Below are 20042 nucleotides of genomic sequence, written 5' to 3' on the forward strand. Positions count from 1 at the left end.
AATGGTGGAGAATTGCAAGGAATATAAATCCTTCCATTCTCCACCATTCAGTCAGAGCTTGAAGAAGCTTCTTGGATGAGAAGGAAAACTTCTTCAAATAAAAACAAAGAAAGTCCAGTTGCATTTGGGCCAACCACAGCCTGGATGACTGAGAATCTCCATAGACATGTAAAAATAACTTGGACAATGCAGGGCATTACATGCCTCCTGTTGTCAGTATCAGTAGCTTCTGTGAAAGAATGACCAGGCATGAATTCTAGCCTTCCGAATGAAGCTGAAAAATAGGGTGGGGTGGGTTTTTTGTTTGTGTGTGTGTGTGTCATTTTATATTTCCCATCTGCAGAAAGTTCACTGCTGTAGTTTCTTTTTTTTCTTTTTTTTAATTTTTTTTTTTAAATAATTTTTTATTACAATACAAAGATTAAAAAGAGCAGGTATATAGTGTTGTACATATTGTATCATTTCAGAGTATAATTATTATTTGTATAGTTGTACTTAAATTCTAAAATACTTTATACAGAGCTGCCCCTAGTTCCCCCTCCCTCCCCGTTGAACTGTTGACCTAACAATTCTATTTTTTCCTTTTAATATCAATATGCAGCTTATTGGCATCAGCGGTTGTCACACATTTGTTCTATCATACAATTAATCTAAAGTCAGATTGGTTTGATCTTAATTTTGTGTCTCGGAATGATTTTAAGAACATCTAGTTTATTTACTACCATTATTATTATTACTATTATTATTATTATTATTATTATTATTATTATTATTATTTTCCTTGTCTCAACCCAGTCATAATTTTTTTTCCAGATTTCATAATATTTTGATTCTTCTTTATTTTTAAGTTTTTGGGTTAATCTGTCCATTTCTGCACAGTTGTATATTTTTATTTTATCATTTCTTTTGCTGTAGTTTCTTATATAAGATTGCCTCCATTTTCTAGGATATTGTGCTCTGGGGATCTTTTACACACATCCAAGTTCCCATATCTGTATGTTTTTGCTACACTGAAAAAAAAAATCATATAGTCACACTTCCTTGTTAAATCTACAAGTCCATAAATACATAAGCACATGGTATGCCTCTCACTGAGCAAGATAATTATAATTACCTATTTGACAATATCCATTATGTCTTCTTCAAATCCCCCCCCCCCTAATTCAAATGCATTAGAAAATTGTTAAATGAGGGAGAGAGAATAGATTTCAATTCCTGTAATAGCAGATTCTATGAAGCAAGATCGATATTTTAGGAATAGAATAGAATAGAATAGAATTTTTTTTATTGGCCAAGTGTGATTGGACACACAAGGAATTTGTCTTGGTGCATATGCTCTCAACGTACATAAAATAAAATATACATTTGTCAAGAATCATGTGGTACAACACTTAATGATTGTCATAGGGGTCAAATAAGCAATGAAGAAGCAATATTAATAAAAATCTTAGGATATAAGCAACAAGTTACAGTCATACAGTCAACATGGGAGGAAATGGGTGAAAGGAATGATGAGAAAAACTAGTAGAATAGAAGTGCAGATTTAGTAGAAAGTCTGACAGTGTTGAGGGAATTATTTGTTTAGTAGAGTGATGGCTTTCGGGAAAAAACTGTTCTTGTGTCTAGTTGTCTTGGTGTGCAGTGCTCTGTAGTGACATTTTGAGGGTAGGAGTTGAAACAATTTGTGTCCAGGATGTGAGGGGTCAGTGAATATTTTACCCGCCCTCTTTTTGACTCGTGCAGTATACAGGTCCTCAATGGAAGGCAGATCGGCAGCAATTGTTTTTTCTGCAGTTCTGATTATCCTCTGAAGTCTGTGTCGGTCCTGTTGGGTTGCAGCACCAAACCAGACAGTTATAGAGGTGCAGATGACAGACTCAATGATTCCTCTGTAGAACTGAATCAGCAGCTCATTGGGCAGTTTGAGCTTCCTGAGCTGGCGCAGAAAGAACATTCTTTGTTGTGCTTTTTTGATGATGTTTTTGATGTTAGGCGTCCATTCTAGATCTTGAGATATGATAGAACCTAGAAATTTGAAGGTCTCTACTGTTGATACTGTGTTGTCTAGTACTGTGAGAGGTGGAAGGGTTTCTCTTAAAGTCTACCACCATTTCTACGGTTTTGAGTGTGTTCAGTTCTAGATTGTTCTGGTCACACCACAAGGATAGTTGTTCAAGTTCCCGTCTGTATGCGGATTCATCGTTGTCTCGAATGCGAATGAAAGTAAGAAACAACAGAAAGAAATGTTGTTTCTCTATACGATTAGCCATTTCGCTTTTTTTTCTTGTTCCAGTGAGGTTTTGCTGTAGTCATGCCTCAGACAGTGATGCAGGGAAATTACCTGACGTCGAAAACAGTGTCTCCCACATAAACCCAAGCACTGTTCTTATCAGACCGATCATTCTCAGCTTTATACAAGCAGAGTCTTTTTTACGTAGCCCGGATTCTCTCTGATTTCTTTGCTGCTATGCCCCTCCGACAGGTTTCAGAAGATGCAATTTGCATGCTGTTGCCATGCTCTTGTATTAATATGCTGTTCTCTCCCTTCTGATTGTCCTTGCTGTATGAATCATACAGGGCACGATTTCCTTTTTTCCTACCTGAAGTTATATTCTGGCAAGCATTCAATATTTGCTTCTCAATGTTTTCCTTCGCCTGTCTGATCCGTTTTGATCGTGTCACAGGGAAAATGTTCCAGAAGAGGTTTAATGCACCTCCCTACTTTATTTTCCTGAAAGATACAAACAGCACTGAGGCATAAATCTGAGATCGAGCATCACCGGAACAAGATCCGGCTACGTGCCAAGCGCAAAGGACATTATGAATTCCCAATTGTGGATGATGTGGTTATCATCGATACCAAAGAACAACAGCAGATGTACCGCAAGGCGCAGATGCAGATAGATAAAATCTTGGACCCGAGTGGCAACATGCCAACTGTTTTCATGGAGCCCAGGAAGAGGTAAGGTGGAGAGAGTGGAATTCATTTCCATTAATTTAGGAAATGTGTACATTCATGAAAATATGGAGAAAATGTATGAAAATACTTTATGTCAGATTCCTAAAATATTAAGTATGTTAAAATATTTGGTGTCATGTTGCACCTATAAATTTTTCACTTGGGAAGGCACAAGGAGAAAAGAAATTAAGGCAACAGAATTTACAGGATCTGCCAGAGTCTTCAGTTTTCTTGAGAGTGGTTTCTCACTGGTTAATATTAATATTAAGATTATTATTATTATTATTATTATTATTATTATTATTATTATTATTATTAATTAGATTTGTATGCCGCCCCTCTCCGTAGACTCGGGGCGGCTCACAACACAATAAAACAGTTCATAACAAATCTAATAATGTACAATTTAAAATATTTTTAAAAACCCCATTATTAAGCAGACATACATACAAACATACCATACATAAATTGTATAGGCCCGGAGGAGATCTCTCAATTCCCCCATGCCTGACGACAAAGGTGGTTTTTGAGGAGTTTATGAAAGGCAAGGAGGGTAGGGGCAGTTCTAATTTCTGGGGGGAGCTGGTTCCAGAGAGTCGGGGCCGCCACAGAGAAGGCTCTTCCCCTGGGGCCCGCCAACCAACATTGTTTAGTTGACGGGACCCGGAGAAGGCCCACTCTGTGGGACCTAATTGGTCGCTGGGATTCGTGCAGCAGAAGGCGGTCTCGGAGATGCACAAATGGGAGAATTTGCCTTTCTTTCTGGTGAATAAAACCTGGCATTTACTACCAACAACTTACCTTCGCCACTAGTTCACACTGTGACATTTCACACAAGCGTGCACTCTGCTCTTTCACACACACATGCGTCCACAGGAGCGATTTCAGTTCCGTGCATGCTCAGATGGTGGATTCAGCCCAAACCACAGCTGAGCTTCGGGCGAAGTAATAAATTCACCCGGGGTGGGCAGGAAGGATTTTTTCAAAGCACAGATCAAACAGAAGTCATCAAAACACAGGAAAATTGCCCAAAAATTCAGGAAAAAAATGGTGTCGAGCACAGACCGGCAGAGACAGAACCAAATCCCTGACACCAAAATTACATCACCAGCAGGGGGCCTACTGCAACTAGGCTGTCTTAAAGGTGTAACATTGATTACTGGGCCTTCTTGTTTTTTGGGAACAGATCAATGCTATTCTGTTTGATAAAGCCATCTAATTGTGATTTGTTTCCTTGGCTTAGTTTTCTGTGTATTTTATTGGGTGAGTTTTGAAAATATACCACATATATTCGATGTTTGTTTATTCTTATTCTGTGCTTACTTTGGAGTCTCTTTTGGTGAGGAGCAAGATCAACTGATCAAAATGAATAAACTATTAATGTTTTCTCAAATCAGTAGCCCATGTAAAATAAGTCAATAACATGTAAACCCCTTCCATGATACCACCAACAGTTCTGCATTCATGCCAGTATTTAGAAACTTGTCTCATTTTACAATAATGTCTAAACTAGGCCCATTAAATGGAAAACTAAATGAATGTTCTGTTTATTTATTCAAATTTCAGACAATCATGATGATTCCCTTGAGAATTTGGATAAGTGAGAGCATGTCACAATTAAGCTAGCTATTTATTTTATGTTTATTCCATTATATTATTCATGTCCACTCATCTGCCAAAACTTATGTAGCAGTTGCAAAAACAAAAGCAATTAAAATTGCCTATAAAATGGGAAGTAGCGATAGAAATAAAAATTCCAAGCCAAGTCATCCTTAGATAGATTGCCTTAAAATTTCTAGAGGCTTAGCTAAAAGATTTTTCACATGCGACAAACTCTTTGAGTAATGTTTCGTAGTATTAAGAACACAATTTAGACAATGCTGACCAATCTTAAGGCATTTAAAGAAACTATTTTATATTATTTTACTGAAAGAGTAGTAGATCCTTGGAACAAACTTCCAGCAGACGTGGTTGGTAAATCCACAGTAACTGAATTTAAACATGCCTGGGATAAACATAGATCCATTGTAAGATAAAATACAGGAAATAGTATAAGGGCAGACTAGATGGACCATGAGGTCTTCTTCTGCCATCAGTCTTCTATGTTTCTATTTTTTCTTTAGCTCACGGGCAAAACGATCCCCAAAGCAGCGTCGGAGGCATCAGATGAATGGAAGCCCAATGGATGCAGACAAGGACAGGCTAATCACAACGGACAGTGATGGGACGTATAAAAGGCCTCCGGGTGTCAACAACTCAGCCTACATTGTAAGTTTACATCTTTAGGAAGGTTATATGTGATAATATACCCCAGTGATGGCGAATCTATGGCATGAGTGGCACAGCTGTTGCCTTAGCTCAGATCCAACGTGCATGTGTGTGCTGGCCAGCTGATTTTTGGCTCTGGGAGAATTTTTTAGGTTTCCAGAAAGCCTCTGGAGGGATGGGAGAGGGTGCTTTTACCCTCCCTTGGCTCCAGAGAAGGCTTTGCAGACTGGGAAGGATGAAACACGAGCCTACTGGGCCCACCAGAAGTTGGGAAACAGGCCGCTTCCAGCCTCCAGAGGGCCTCTGAGAGGTGAAGGAAGCTGTTTTTGCCCTCCACAGGCATTGAATTGTGTGTGGGGGCACTCGGGCATGCGTGATAGCGTGCACCCATGCTCTTTCGGCACCCGAGAGAAAAAAAGTTCGCCATCACTGATATATCCTAATACCCAACCTGAATGTAAATGTTGCAAGACTGTATGGTGAAGATTGTTAATGTACAATTGGTTTTTTTCGTGGTTATTTGAAGAGCCCCAATATATAGACATGTCTCAAATCTATTTTCTGTCTTAGAAGGGAAGGCATAACTAGGGCCTCAAGAAAAGAGATTTCATGCACTAGGGCAGTGTTTTTCAACCAGTGTGCCGTGGCACACTAGTGTGCCGCGAAACATGGTCAGGTGTGCCGTGAAGAAGGAAGCTCAAGTTCCGGTCTCGCAACTTTTTGCTGAGAGTGAGAGAGAGAGAGAGAAAGAAAGAAAGCAAGAGAGAGAGAGAAAGAGAGAGAGTGTGTGTGTGTGAGAGAGAGAAAGCAAGAGAGAGAAAAAAGAGAAACAGAAAGCAAGAGTGAGAGAGAGAGAAAGCAAGAGAGAAAGAGAGAAAAGGAGAGGAAGGGAGAGAGAAATGAGCAAAAAGGGGAGGAAAAAAGAGAGATGAGAAAATGATTGAGACAGAGAATGAGAGAAAGAGAGAGAAACAAAAGAGAGAGAAGAGACTCTTGATTTAAAGCAAAAAAGCACCCAAAGAATAAGAGAGAAAAAAAACCCAGCCCTCACCTGTTTTTGGAAATGGTTCAAGAGTGTGTATACACACACAAGGGTGGGGAGGAGACGAATGGAAAAAGAGATGAGAGTGTCTTAGGGTGTCATTTTGTGTCATTTTGGTTGGCGGTGTGCCCCAGGATTTTAAAATGTAAAAAATGTGCCGCGGCTCAAAAAAGTTTGAAAATCACTGCACTAGGGTACCACATATACTTGGAAGCCTAAGCCACAATGTCCAACTCTTTGATCAGTGCAAGAATTCTAATTAAAACACCTGCCCGGTTGCTATTTCCAATGAAGGGGAAGTCCTGAGTAACAGCTTTCAATTCTTTGTTTTTAAATCTGTAGCTTAAATCAGTTATTCCTGACCTGTCCCATTCTCTCAAGTGATAAACTTTGGGATGTCTTCTGGATGACAAGCTATTTGAAGAGTGTCATCATATTTCCCTCATTCATCTTTTCATGAGGCTAAGAGTTCCCAGTAAATCTGCAATAATTTACTAGTCCCTAATGTTACTTGTTGCCCTTCTGTTAACTAGTCCAATTTTTCTGAGTCCTTCCCATTTTTAGCTACCAACACAGCTTTGCCAAATCACAATCCCAAAAGAAGTTCTAGTTATATATATATACTGCTCAAAAAAATAAAGGGAACACTCAAATAACACGTCCTAGATCTGAATGAATGAAGTATTCTCATTGAATATTTTGTTCTGTACAAAGTTGAATGTTCACAACAGCAATGTGCAATTGATTGTCAATCAGTGTTGCTACCTAAGTGGACAGTTTGATTTCACAGAAGTTTGATTTACTTGGAGATATATTGTGTTGTTTAAGTGTTCCCTTTATTTATTTATTTTTGAGCAGTGTATTTGCAGCCCAGGACTGCTGTGTCACCATTATTTCCCCATAAATTGCATGAGAAGATTAAGAGAAATAGTTGGCTCATTGCTCAGCAAAGAAAGCTTCAACCTGCATGTACTAGAAGTATTCTTACTTTGTGTTGAATTTATATTTACCGACAGAGAAATAAATTCAACACAAAAAAATAATTTGTGGCAAAAGGGACTGCCTGTGAAACTCCTGGATTGGGGCTGAAAGGTGAAAGTGGAAGCAGTATAGTCCATCCCATATTTGGGCAGACCAGGTTGCCCTGTAGACCAGTTTCATTGGAGAAAAACATGTATTCTAACTTTGGCTTTCATAGTGTGTGGTATTCATGCATTTCAGTAATTTGCAAATCTGATTCATAACATTTTGTGTAATGCACAAAATGTAAAAAATATTAGAGCAGTGGTTCTCAACCTGGTGGTCAGGACCTGGTGGTCAGGACCCTTTGGGGGTCAAATGACCGTTTCATAGGACCTTGGGAAAAGACAGATTTCTCCTGTGGTTAGGAACTAAAGCTTCTATTCTGGCGCCTTGGAACATATTTTTACAATCCAACCAATCAGGCATTTACAGTGGGGGTGTCCCTCTGACCTTCCTGCCAATCGGCTTAAAGCTCTGTTGGGAGAATTGGCGTGAGACTTATGGTTGGGGCTCACCAAAACATGAGGAACTGTATTAAGGGCTCGCGGCATTAGAAAGGTTGAGAACCACTGAGGTAGAGGTTATGGCAAGCATACACTCTTGGGTACACTGTTTCTTAGAATATGTATCATGTCATTAGCTCTCATCCATGGAGAAAAAGATACTGCTAATGATTCTCATAATATGTGTAATAAAGTTTGCACAATATAACACATGGATGTTGCGATGACAAATAATATCACGCCCAAATAATGTGTTGGTTTTTGTTTCTCCCATCTTTTTTCCCCCCTCCCTTAGTCTGATCCCGACCTTCCTGCAGATCCCCAGACACCTTCTTCAACTGAATTGGGGAAATACTCAGGCCTGCCTCCCCATGCTCTCCAATATGTCCCTCCACAGCCGTCTATTGAAGAGGCCCGGCAAACAATGCATTCTCTCCTGGATGATGCCTTTGCTCTGGTGGCTCCTAGTACCCAAGCATCCATCACCCATCCTGGAGGGTCAGGAGGACAGTCAACCAGCACTCCTGTCCGGGCTCCAAGAGATACTCCCAGCAGTCAGTGGGGGTCACCCTACAGCCAGACTCACACAGTTAGTAGTCTCATTGATGCTTTCTTTGTGAGAAAGAATAGTTCCTTCTGTCCTCAAGAATTTTTCCCCCTTCTTCTTCTTCTTCTTCCTCTTCTTCTTCTTCTTCTTCTTCTTCTTCTTCTTCTTCTTCCTCCTCCTCTTCTTCCTCTTCCACTTCCCTTCTTCTTCTTCTTCTTCCTCTTCTTCCTCTTCTTCCTCTTCTTCTTCTTCTTCTTCTTCTTCTTCCTCTTCTTCCTCTTCCACTTCCTCTTCTTCCTCTTCCTCTTCTTCTCCTCCTTCTCTTTCTTCTCTTCTTCTCCTCCTTCTCCTCTTCTCCTCCTCCTCCTCTTCCTCCTCTTCTTTTTCTTCTCCTCCTCCTCATTTCTCCTTCTCATTCTCCTTCTTCTTCTTCTTCTTCTTCCTCTTCCACTTCCTCTTCTTCTTCCTCTTCCTCTTCTTCTCTTTCTCCTCCTCCTTCTTCTCTTTCTCCTCTTCTTCTCCTCCTTCTCCTCTTCTTCTCCTCCTCCTCCTCTCCTCCTCTTCCTCCTCTTCTTTTTCTTCTCCTCCTCCTCATTTCTCCTTCTCATTCTCCTTCTTCTTCTTCTTCTTCAAGGTATCCTACATTTTCTGCTTCTCAGCATCTGTCCAATTGTGTCAGAGCTTGGAAGTTAAATAAAATAGGGTCTCATCAGAGATGGGCTGCTCCCGGAATGGCTAATTGTGCGCAGCTCCGCAGCTCTGGAGCGCGAGTGCGGGATCGAGCGCAATTTTGCTTCCCACACCTATGCAGGTAGCAAAATCTCGCACAGGAACACAAGTGCAAGTGCATTTGGCTGGGGTATTTTCCTTCTCTGCATGGGTCTGCACACATGTCCCTGTGCGAGATTTTACTACCTGCATAGGTGGGGGAAACAAAATTGCGCTCGATCCCACACTCATACTCCAGAGTCGTGGAGCTGTGCACAATTAGCAGTTCCAGCAGCAGCCCATCTCTGGGTCTCATTAATAACTGGATGGAAGACATCCAGGAAATTGCCAGGCTATAAGTTAGACTAGAAAGTTTTTTTAAAAAAAAGGTGCATCATTACTTATTTACTATTAACAGAACATTGAATGATTAGGTCCTCATGGACATCAGGAATTGAATCCAAGCATTTGTGCTTCTTCTTTTTTTAATAAATTTTTTATTATAATACAAAGATTAAAAAGAGCAGGCATATGGTGTTGTACATATTGTATCATTCCAAAATATAATTATTATTTGTATAGTTGCATTTGTGCTTTAATTGTTAGTATTTAAATTTTTGAAAATATGCTTGTCAAAATCCTTTCTTTTCTTTTTTTTAACCCATCATTCTTTTCTTATGTTTTATTTATATGACATTGTCGTCTTTTCTTTTGCTAAGATTCCCATTTTCTGAATATGGCTAACTTTTCTCTAATACAGGATGGGGAACTGACCCCTTTAGGATTTGTGAATTTCAACTCACAGAATTCCTGAGCCAGCATGGGATTCTGGGAATTGAAGTCCCCACGTCATAAAATGGCCATAATTCCCCACCTTTGCTATAATAGTTTCCTTGATTTGCTTCTATAATATGCTGGCCAATTTTTTTTATTTGATAAAAGTTAAAGTATTCAATTGTTGGAAATATTTTACTCTCTTAATTTTTCCTTTTGAGTCCTATTTTACCTACCATATCCTGATTAATTTAGAAGATATAGTCAAGGCTTTTTTTCTCCTGACACATGGTCTTTTTTCAGAGATACATGGATTTTGGGATGACTCCACCTTCAGCTCCAGGCCTGTTGCAGAGGTACTTTGCTAATTATTTGATCGGTGTATTTGCAGAAGAATTATTTCTTTTTCTAAAAATTTGTTTGTTTGTTGATTTGATTTGATTTGATTTGATTGCCGCCCCTCTCCGTAGACTCGGGGCGGCTAACAACAGTAATAAAAACAGCATATACCAATCCAATATTAAAACAGTTAAAAACCCTTATTATAAAACCAAACATACATACAGACATACCATGCATAAAATTGTAAAGGCCTAGGGGGAAAGAGTATCTCAGTTCCCCCATGCCTCGCGGCAGAGGTGGGTTTGAAGAAGCTTACGAAAGGCAAGGAGGGTGGGGGCAATTCTAATCTCTGGAGGGAGTTGGTTCCAAAGGGCCGGGGCCGCCACAGAGAAGGCTCTTCCCCTGGGTCCCGCCAAGCAACATTGTTTAGTTGACGGGACCCGGAGAAGACCAACTCTGTGGGACCTAACTGGTCGCTGGGATTCGTGCGGCAGAAGTCGGTCCCTGAGATAATCTGGTCCGGTGCCATGAAGGGTAAATACCTCTTCCTTATTTTAAACCAAATTGCAAGCTTGGTAGCTGTTACAAGCCAGATAACTCCACCTATATAATTCGACCCTTTCTCATTCTGCTAACATCTAGTTAACATGTGTTTTGATGCATTTCCTTACCATTCCAAGGATGACACCCAAAAAACCGAGTCATACCTACACAAATGCATCTTGTATGGATAGATAACTACTTAGTGTCATTAAGGCTGAAGCAGTACGAAAGTCTTATTTTTTGAGTGAATGAATGGATAAAGGAATGTGTTTCCCTTTTTTTCTGCTAGCAGGCAAAACCTTGGATCTGGGTTTCTTCCACCTGTTGAATTAATACACCCTGACTCGCAGCCCTCAGATGTCCAATATTCCACTCGAGCCATCTACCCAGAAGAAATGCCATCAGTGGCACGGCCACGGCCAGTTGGAAGCACGGCAGGTAACGATTTCCAAGAAATCCATTATTACAAGGAGTCTTATCTCCTACAAATTAGCCACAACTCAATGTCTAAATTAGTCCCTAAATTTAGACTATAAAGAAGAGATAGGATTAGTGATGGGCGAACCCAACGGTGTTCGGGTTTGGCAAGTTCGGACGAACTTTACGCAAAATTTGGCCGAACTCGAACCTGAACAGGGAATCCCTCCCACAAAGAGATTCCGGGAGCGGAGCTTTGACGTCACCGGCAGGTAGCTAAGGATGCCAAGGTGATCACTTCCTGGATTCCATGGAATCCAGGAAGTGATCACCTTGGTGCCTTAGCTTTGACGTCAAAGCTCCGCCCCCGGAATCTCTTCGTGGGAGGAATTCCTCAGCTCCTTCAAAGGGAGGTCTTCACGTAAAAATAAACATTGTTATTTTTACGAAAAAAGACACCGCAGCGGCACTGCAAGCAAAGGGCAGTCCTTTCACGTAAAAATAAACATTGTTATTTTTACGAAAAAGGACACCGCAGCGGCACTGCAAGTAAAGGGCGGTCCTTTCACGTAATGCACTTTGAAATAGTTAGCTTGTGCAGCCTTCCAGCCAGTGGTGGGTTGCAACCAGTTTAGACCAGTTTGTGCAAACTGGTGGCGGAAATTTGGCCACAGTTACCAAACCAGTAGAGAAGGCCGGCTTTAGTATTGGGCTGCAGCACGGACAGTCTGATAGGCTGTCCCGGTAGGAAAAATGGAGGTGTGCATGCATCTCCACATCCCTGAGGCGTGCACACACACGGCCATGTGAGACTCGGCTTCTGCGCATGCACAGGAAGCGAAATCTCGTGTGAGGATACTTGCTTGTGCAAGATTTTGCCAATTTTCAGTGGGGGTTTTTTGCTTCTGCGCATGCACGAAAGCAAAAAAATCACCAATAATCGGTGAAATCTCATATGCACCAGCATCCTCGTGCAAGATTTCACTTTCTGCACATGCACAGATGCTGAATTTCAGTCTGGCACATGCAGTACTGAAAGCACACCAGGAGCACCGGCAACAGGGAGCCCTTCACTGGCCGGCTTGCCTCGCCCCTGAACCGGTTCCCCGGTTGCCACTGCTTGAAAGCGACTGGCAATTTACCCTCTCAACATGTGCAAAGGCTGGATGTGATGCGCACGAGAGAGAGCGTAGCGAGCACTTCCGAACCGGTAGGGAAGATAAGAGAAACCCACCCCTGCTTCCAGCATCTGTTTTGATTTATTACATGAGGATTTATTACATTTTCCTTGTTGTATGAAGAGAAGTAAATTTGGAACTTTCCTCGTAAAATGAGGTTTAAAAATGTGAATGAGATAAGTAAGAATATAAGAAATAGACTGAAGCACTATGGCATATTTTTAGTAGGAAAAAGCAAATAGCCAATGTTCTGTCGGGCTCTCTGGTAGAATCCTCCCAAAAATTCACAGGTACAAATTTCAGACACACACGTTTGAAAATTCAAAACAATGTTCTTTATAATGAAAAGTCACTTAAACCAAGCCCTCTTTTGGTATAGCAAAGAGCACTGGTCTCCAAACAAACTGGTAATTGGTACAAGTCCCTTATCAGTTCTGTGATACTTAGCTTGCAGCTGTGAGGCAATTCACAGTCCTTCTTTCACACAGGAAAACACACTTTGCTCTGGTTTAGTTTCAAATCGGGGAAAAATCAGCACACAAAAAGTCAAAGTCAGTAAAGCAGTCACGAAACACAACAATCAGATAATCCTCCACAATGGCCAAACCCACAGGCTGCTATTTATAGCAGCCTCACTAATTACCACAGCCCCACCCAACCACAGGTGGCCTCATTTTCTTTGATAATAATCTCTCAGTTGTTGCTGCCTATGCATCGCTCACCGCATGCGTGGCTGTATCATTAACTCTTGTTCTGAATCCAAGGAGGAGTTAGATAATTGATCTCCTTCTGAGCTGTCTGCCACACCCTCTTCCTCTTTGTCACTCATGTCTTCTTGGTCAGAGGCGCCTTCATCAGCAGATTCCACCAGGGGCAAAACAGGCCTGCAGCATGTGGATGTCTCCCCCACATCCACAGTCCTTGGGGCAGGAGCTGGGCCAGAGCTAACCACAACATATTACATGAGGATTTATTACATTTTCCTTGTTTTATGAAGAGAAATAAATTTGGAACTTTCCTCATAAAGGGCATTTATATTAAAATGAGGTTTAAAAATGTGAATGAGATAAGTAAGAATATAAGAAACGGACTGAAGCGCTATGGCATTTATTTAGTAGAAAAAAGCAAATAGCCAAGAGAAATGTTGGCAGCTAATAGCATTTTGAACCCAAGTGAGAACAGAAAACAATCTTTGAAATCCAGATGACAAAATTAGAAAAGCAGGTCGCACAAGATAAATGATGTATATCAAAACAAAACAAATAATTAAGAATGTTGATTAAGAATTGGGCAATTGATATTATATTGCATTGCATTCTAATTTGAAGGTATGTGAATTTATATTTCTGTATGGGGTGGAGGAAAAAAATTAAAAAACACACACCCACAAAAAAGAAAGAAAGAAAAGGTTGCCTCAGGAAGAAAGTATTTCATCTGCTATTTCTAACAGATGGATCTCTGATAGATCTCTCTTATCTACCAGAAACCAGACCAAGTGAAAAGTGTTAGATTTGCCTTTCCAGATGAGAGCACATTTTATTCACTCATAAAAATGACGTTATATATGGAAACATATATATGAAAAGCAGCGTGCATGGCTGTAAGCCCTTGTTTGTTTTTTGTTTGTTTTTCCCCTTCCAAAATACAGGTAGTCCTTGATTTACAACAATTTGTTTAGTGGCTGTCTAAAGATACAACATCACTGAAACAAGTGACTTATGATGATTTTTCACACTTATGAACATTGCAGCATCTCATGGTTACTTAATCAGAATTAGGATGCATGGCAACTGGTTCATATTTGTGATGTATATAGACCTTTATTAAAGTCAAAGACCATCAATATAATATTAATAATCATTTTTTAAAAAACCAGAAAAAACCAGAAAAACAGAACATCCAAGAACCGTTTCAGATTCTTAGAATCTAGACATTTTAGTATCTCTTTGATCATAGTAGCAGATTCTTGGGTGATAAATGTAGTCCTTGACTTACAACAGTTCGTTGACCATCCAAAGTTGGTCGTCACCCAAGTCAACATAGACATGCTAGGTGTTGAGGTTCTTGGACATCTGGAGACAAATGACTTACACAATTCATGACTTTTGGCTGAGCAACCAAAATTGACCCATTGTAAATATACAAGAGATGTACATATCTCACTATGAAGGCACACATTTGCGACGAATCCCCACTGCTGCTGCGCAGAATCTGGCCACCTGTGCTGTAATTATGGCCTGTTCATCTTTAAGCAGCCACTGGAGATAGGTAATGTCTGAGTGGCCAGGATACCTTGCAATTAGTGGTAAAATATGTTTTTTCCTAATGACTGTATAAAAGGAGCATCTCAGGAGCATATTTACGATGGTTGCTGTGTTTTGAGGCCATGATCACCTTTCAGACAAGCAAAGTCGATGGGGAAGCTTAGCAACTGTGTTACCAACTTAACAACTACAATGATTCACTTAGCAAGAAAGTTCGTAAAATGGTGAAAAACTCACTTAACAAATGTTTCTCTTAGCAAAGTAAATTTTGGGCTCAACTGTGGTCATCAGTTGAGAACTCGTTGCCATGTTTCTCAGCTTGACCATGTTGACTTGGAAATTCCTGTAATCTGAGTCCATTCGTCTTAAAGTATCTAAGATTGAGGAACTCTGCTTTAGAATAAGAAAAACAATATATTAATCATCCCAAGTTATGATCTGAGTATGTTTTAAAAGGTAAACAGGACAAAATGTCTGCATTATCTAACTAATAACACTGGGTATCATTTGTATAAAAATAGCACTAGAAACAATTCAGTGTCATTCAGGTTAGCATTCCTTATTCCAGGACACAGTCAATAAAAGAGCTAAGAGAGTTTTAACTATCACTTCTAACAGAATTGGCCATGCACAAACAGCCCAATTTCATCCCTCAGGGCTCCTTCAAAATAAGTAAAGCTAAACGTTTTTATTTTGGGTGGATTTGGGGGAGGGAGCTTTTGGGGTGGTTTTAAAAAAGTGAGTTCTTGTGGAGATTTAAAACTGTTAACTGCTCGACATATTAAGTGCCATTATTTCCTCATTTGTGTGGGGTTTAAAGGGTTAAAAAAGGTTTGGTTGAATCTCAGCCTCACGTAAGAACATGGATATGAAAACTGTTCTCCCAAAAAAATGGATTCTGCTTTGACTGTGCAGCTGAGCATCCTAAATTAAGCAAATATTTTCTAGCATGAAGTAAACTGCACATTAATGACATGCTAACATGTTGTAAGCCGCCCTGAGTCTAAGGGGAAGGGCGGCATAAAAATTGAATAAATAAATAAAATAAATTAATTAAATATTGATAGGTCAGAAGTCTTGCCTTTCTGACCCTCTCTCTTCCCCTCTTCTCTGTTCCACCACATTTGCCTTCAGCATGTTTCTTTTTTTAAAAATCACAATTTGATTTCTTAGGAAATCAAAAAGTAATACCCTCTACTTGGGGGACAAAAAAAATCACATTGAAAAATTTGCATGCAAGGAGATGGTTTTTTTGTTATCCTAATTTGTCAATCTGTCCCCCAAAAAGTTAATTGAATCATTTTTTCCCCACCTGAGCCCCATTTCTTTGGTTATGTCTTATCTCCCCAATCCCTGTTTTCTCATATTGTTTTGCCCCCTCACTCTTCTGATGCTGCATGGTAAGATGAAAACAAAACAATATTTGCTTTTAAGGTTCTCAGATACAGCACCTCACTCAGGTGGGAATTGCTAGCAGGATCGGTGGTCAACCAATGGAGATCCCCTCAGGCAGAGCAGGGCATGGCCAGCCAGGGGAACAAGGGTGGCCCCCATACCGTGGAGAGGATGAATTTGCTAGGAGAGAAGCAGTGAGTACCATGCTTCATGTTTGAACAGTTTCTGAAGCAGTTTTGTGTTTCCTTCACTCAAATTTTTTTTTTTTAGCTGCTGCTTTTGTCTTTTTCGTACTTCGGCCCTTTAAATCTCTGCTGGTTCTTTTGTCCTTCTCTTTCTCAGTCTTAGCTCTCATCCTTTATGCCAGGGTTACACAACTTATTATTTGTCCTGATTTGCACCAGCCATCATTGCAGTATCTAAGAAGCCTCAGGTTTCTCCATTTCTCCTTATGCCCTCAGTGAAGATGGCTCCTCTGAACATGTCTTTCTGAAACCACTGGCTCTGTCAAATCTCACATCCATTTGAAAAAAAAAGATGAAAATCGCTTGGTTGATGTGATAGAGCAGAGGTCTTCAGACTTGGCAACTTTAAGACTTGTGGACTTCAACTCCCAGAATTCCCCAGCCAGTATAGCTTAAAGTTGCCAAGTTTGGAGATCCCTGTGAATAGAGTACAGTGGTACCTCATCATACGAACTTAATTAGTTCCAGGAGGAGGTTCGTAAGGTGAAAAGTTCGTAAGATGAAACAATGTTTCCCATAGGAATCAATGTAAAAGCAAATAATGCGTGCAAATCCTTCAGGAAAATCCCAAACTTTAGAAGGGAGGCGAACAGAGGGCAGGGAGGAGCAGCTAAAGGGGGCGGGTGGAAGAAGCAAGGCTAGGCTAAAGGGTGAGTGGGAAGGAAGAAAGGCAAGGGGGGCGCCCCTCCCTTTTCTTTTTTCAAAAGACACCGTTTCAGTGCCTTTGCAAGCATGCAAAATCTTTACTCCTCCAAGCTGCCCCTCCCTTTTCTTTCTTAAAAAGACCGTTACAGTGCCTTTGCAAGCATGCAAAATCTTTACTCCTCCAAGCTGCCCCTCCCTTTTCTTTCTTAAAAAGACCATTTCAGTGCCTTTGCAAGCATGCAAAATCTTTACTCCTCCAAGCTGCCCCTCCCTTTTCTTTCTTAAAAAGACCGTTTCAGTGCCTTTGCAAGCATGCAAAATCTTTATTCCTCCAAGCTGCCCCTCCCTTTTCTTTCTTCAAAAAAGGGGAAAAAAAGAAACCCCTTCATCCCAGCAGCAGCTGCTTGGGTTCCTAAGGTGAAAATAGTTCGGAAGAAGAGGCAAAAAAAATCTTAAACACTGGGTTCGTATCTTGAAAAGTTCGTTAGAAGAGGCGTTCGTAAGATGAGGTACCACTGTATTGTGATTTTCTATCATTGGAAAGACATCAAGATAAGACTGAAAAGGTTTTTTTAATTTTTTTAGCATTTCAAAATATAAGCCATGTCTGGTTGTGTTCTTCTATGATGTTTCATTTTCACAAACTAATTCCATCAGTGCAAAAATCCTGTTTTTTAGAGCATGGCTTTCTCATTGACATGCATGTTTGAATTATCGTGAGTTCCTCTATATGGTAGGGGTATCTCTCATTCATTTTTCTTACATTCTTGCTCTCTCCTGTGTCAAAGACTATTCCTCACCTGTATCCCACCCAGCAGTTTTAAAACACATCAACGGTGTTATGATGGAGGCATTGGTGCTAGTATTTGTACTCCTTTCTCTTTAGCTGATGTCTTCTTTGATCAAATAGGTTTTACATATATTTGAAGCACTGGCAAAAGTTACTTGACTGAGACATAACATTAAGATTAAACACACTGTGACCAGTGAAATTTCCCTTTATAAAAGGCAGAAATATTGATTCTCTCTCTCATAAATTCTTTTCAGTATTTGTCATAGTAAGCTAGTGATTTTATACATGTCATTGTCTATTCTTCCTTCACTAAAGGAAGAATCACTGAAATGTATTATTGTCAGCAATAGTGGTATTTTTGTACCTTCCGTTCAATCTCTGAGTCAAAATGTACTTTTTGATTTCCTAAGAAATCAAATAAATTCAAATAAAAGTACAAAACTAGACCCAATTTTCAAAAGGGAGAGTTTAAATTCTCAGCATTGCTGATAGCCAATCATATATTTAATGTAAGAAAGAACAGTTGCTTCCAGTTGTGCTGCTTTGAAGTAAACTTCTAGCCAGTTTTGTATTATGTAACACAAATTTAACAAATCCAGTGCAACATTGTATGATACTGTCATGCAAAGAAGGGGTAGGAAGGGGATTTGCAAGGCCTGCTACATAAAAAAAAACATACAGCTTTGTTTAACATAATTTGTGTGGGCAGAAAACTGACTACAAGAAAGACTGGTAAAATGGACCCTGGATTTTCGGGACCTATCACCTTACTTCATGCTCCAGGCTGCTATGCCCTGTATCCCTAAAATAAAAACCTTCCAAATTAATTGGCAAATAATGGTACCCAGGTTGGTGAGGTATGTGCTTCGACAGTGAGGAAATAAGAAATCTTAAGTAATAGAAAGACTTGGTTCATTGACAGTATAGAGGCAAAATCCAAGTCAGTTGGTTTGTCAGTTTGTGTAGAATGAAAGAAATTAGCTGGTGCAGAATCTTTGGAATTAATCAGCAAAATCCATTTGCCTTCCCTTGTTACTTTCCTTTCTAAACCTGGCAAGTTATGTTTGTGGTTCTCTCAGCAGCTTCTTTCTTCCAGTAATGTAAGGCAACATGTTTGGGTTTATCCCTGCTACACTGGTAGAGCCAGATCTGAAACAGGGCCAAAGTACTTGGCAGCTTAAGTTATTGAACAAGATAAAGTTATTTTCCCCTTTCCCCACACAGAAGCTGACCTAATTGTTTGTTCAATTTTATTACAGTATTGGTGACCGGGGTTTCACTCTCCATTTCACCTAAGGGTGGCCGAGCAAATTAAGAAATTATTGCAGCCCCTGTAGCTCTATCCAAAACATGGTAGACAACTAAAGCATCCAGAACTGTCTGGCTTCAGCCACTACTTCTGCCTCTGGCCAATACAGTGCTCTGAAAGATAGAATTGAATTCCTCTCTCTCACCTGCAAATTCCCACTGGAGTAAATTCTTGGGTGCTTTGTTTTCCTCTATCGCAGCACTTAGCCAAGTCTGTCTCTTCTGCATGCCATTGCCATTGTTAATATTGTGGCCTCAGTGTTTCTTTGCAAAGTCTCTTTCTTTCTTTCTTTCTTTCTTTCTTTCTTTCTTTCTTTCTTTCTTTCTTTCCTTCTTTCCTTCTTTCCTCCTTCCTTCCTTCCTTTCTTCTTTAATTAGGGGAATTAAAGCCGAACACATCTAAAAGGTATCAGATTGAACAAAGTTGCTATAGTCCACAAGATTATGAAATACAGTGGTACCTCTACTTACGAACTTAATTTGTTCCGTGACCAGGTTCTTAAGTAGAAAAGTTCATAAGAAGAAGCAATTTTTCCCATAGGAATCAATGTAAAAGCAAATAATGCGTGCAAACCCATTAGGAAAGAAATAAAAGCTCAGGATTTGGGTTGGAGGAGGAAGAGGAGGAGGACAGTTGTTGCCCAGAACGAAGGGAGTGTTTCTTTTCTCTGGGCACTGGCAGAGGTTTATTCCCTCTCCAAGCGCCCAGAGAAAGGAATATGCTCCGTTTGCTCTAGACTGCCAAAGTCTCCTTAAGTACCACCGAAAGGCTCCTCTGGCAGCCCAGAAAAGCCCGAGATGGCCGGCATTAAAGGGGGAATGGCAGGAAACTGGCCGGGCCTTCGTGCTGCTCTCAAATTTCGTGAGAAATTTTTCCGGGTTTGGGATCTTAAGTAGAAAATGGTTCTTAAGAAGAGGCAAAAAATATTGAACACCCAGTTCTTATCTCGAAAAGTTCTTAAATAGAGGTGTTCTTAAGTAGAGGTACCACTGTACTTTAGTTTGAACAAGTATATATTTTCTTTGTATAAGTGCACATGAATATAAAATATGAATTAGATGGCTAATAAAAGTAAGTGGTGCTTGTT

General features: G+C 40.1%; 1 protein-coding gene across 3 annotated transcripts in view; it reads left to right on the forward strand.

The window, feature by feature from the left end:
* KIAA1549 (KIAA1549 ortholog) overlaps window positions 1-20042 on the forward strand; it is a 155578-nt gene that overhangs the window by 130566 nt on the left and 4970 nt on the right. Inside the window, exons 14-19 of one of the 3 annotated variants that reach the window (XM_070756299.1) lie at window positions 2739-2962; window positions 5083-5227; window positions 8091-8384; window positions 10128-10180; window positions 10999-11147; window positions 16003-16157. In XM_070756299.1, coding sequence (XP_070612400.1) covers window positions 2739-2962; window positions 5083-5227; window positions 8091-8384; window positions 10128-10180; window positions 10999-11147; window positions 16003-16157 — 1020 coding nt within the window. The remainder of the gene's footprint in view (window positions 1-2738; window positions 2963-5082; window positions 5228-8090; window positions 8385-10127; window positions 10181-10998; window positions 11148-16002; window positions 16158-20042) is intronic. The other 2 variants (XM_070756300.1, XM_070756301.1) reach the window with 2 other exon arrangements.

Source organism: Erythrolamprus reginae, chromosome 6 (assembly GCF_031021105.1).
Source record: "Erythrolamprus reginae isolate rEryReg1 chromosome 6, rEryReg1.hap1, whole genome shotgun sequence".
NCBI classification, from domain to species: domain Eukaryota; kingdom Metazoa; phylum Chordata; class Lepidosauria; order Squamata; family Dipsadidae; genus Erythrolamprus; species Erythrolamprus reginae.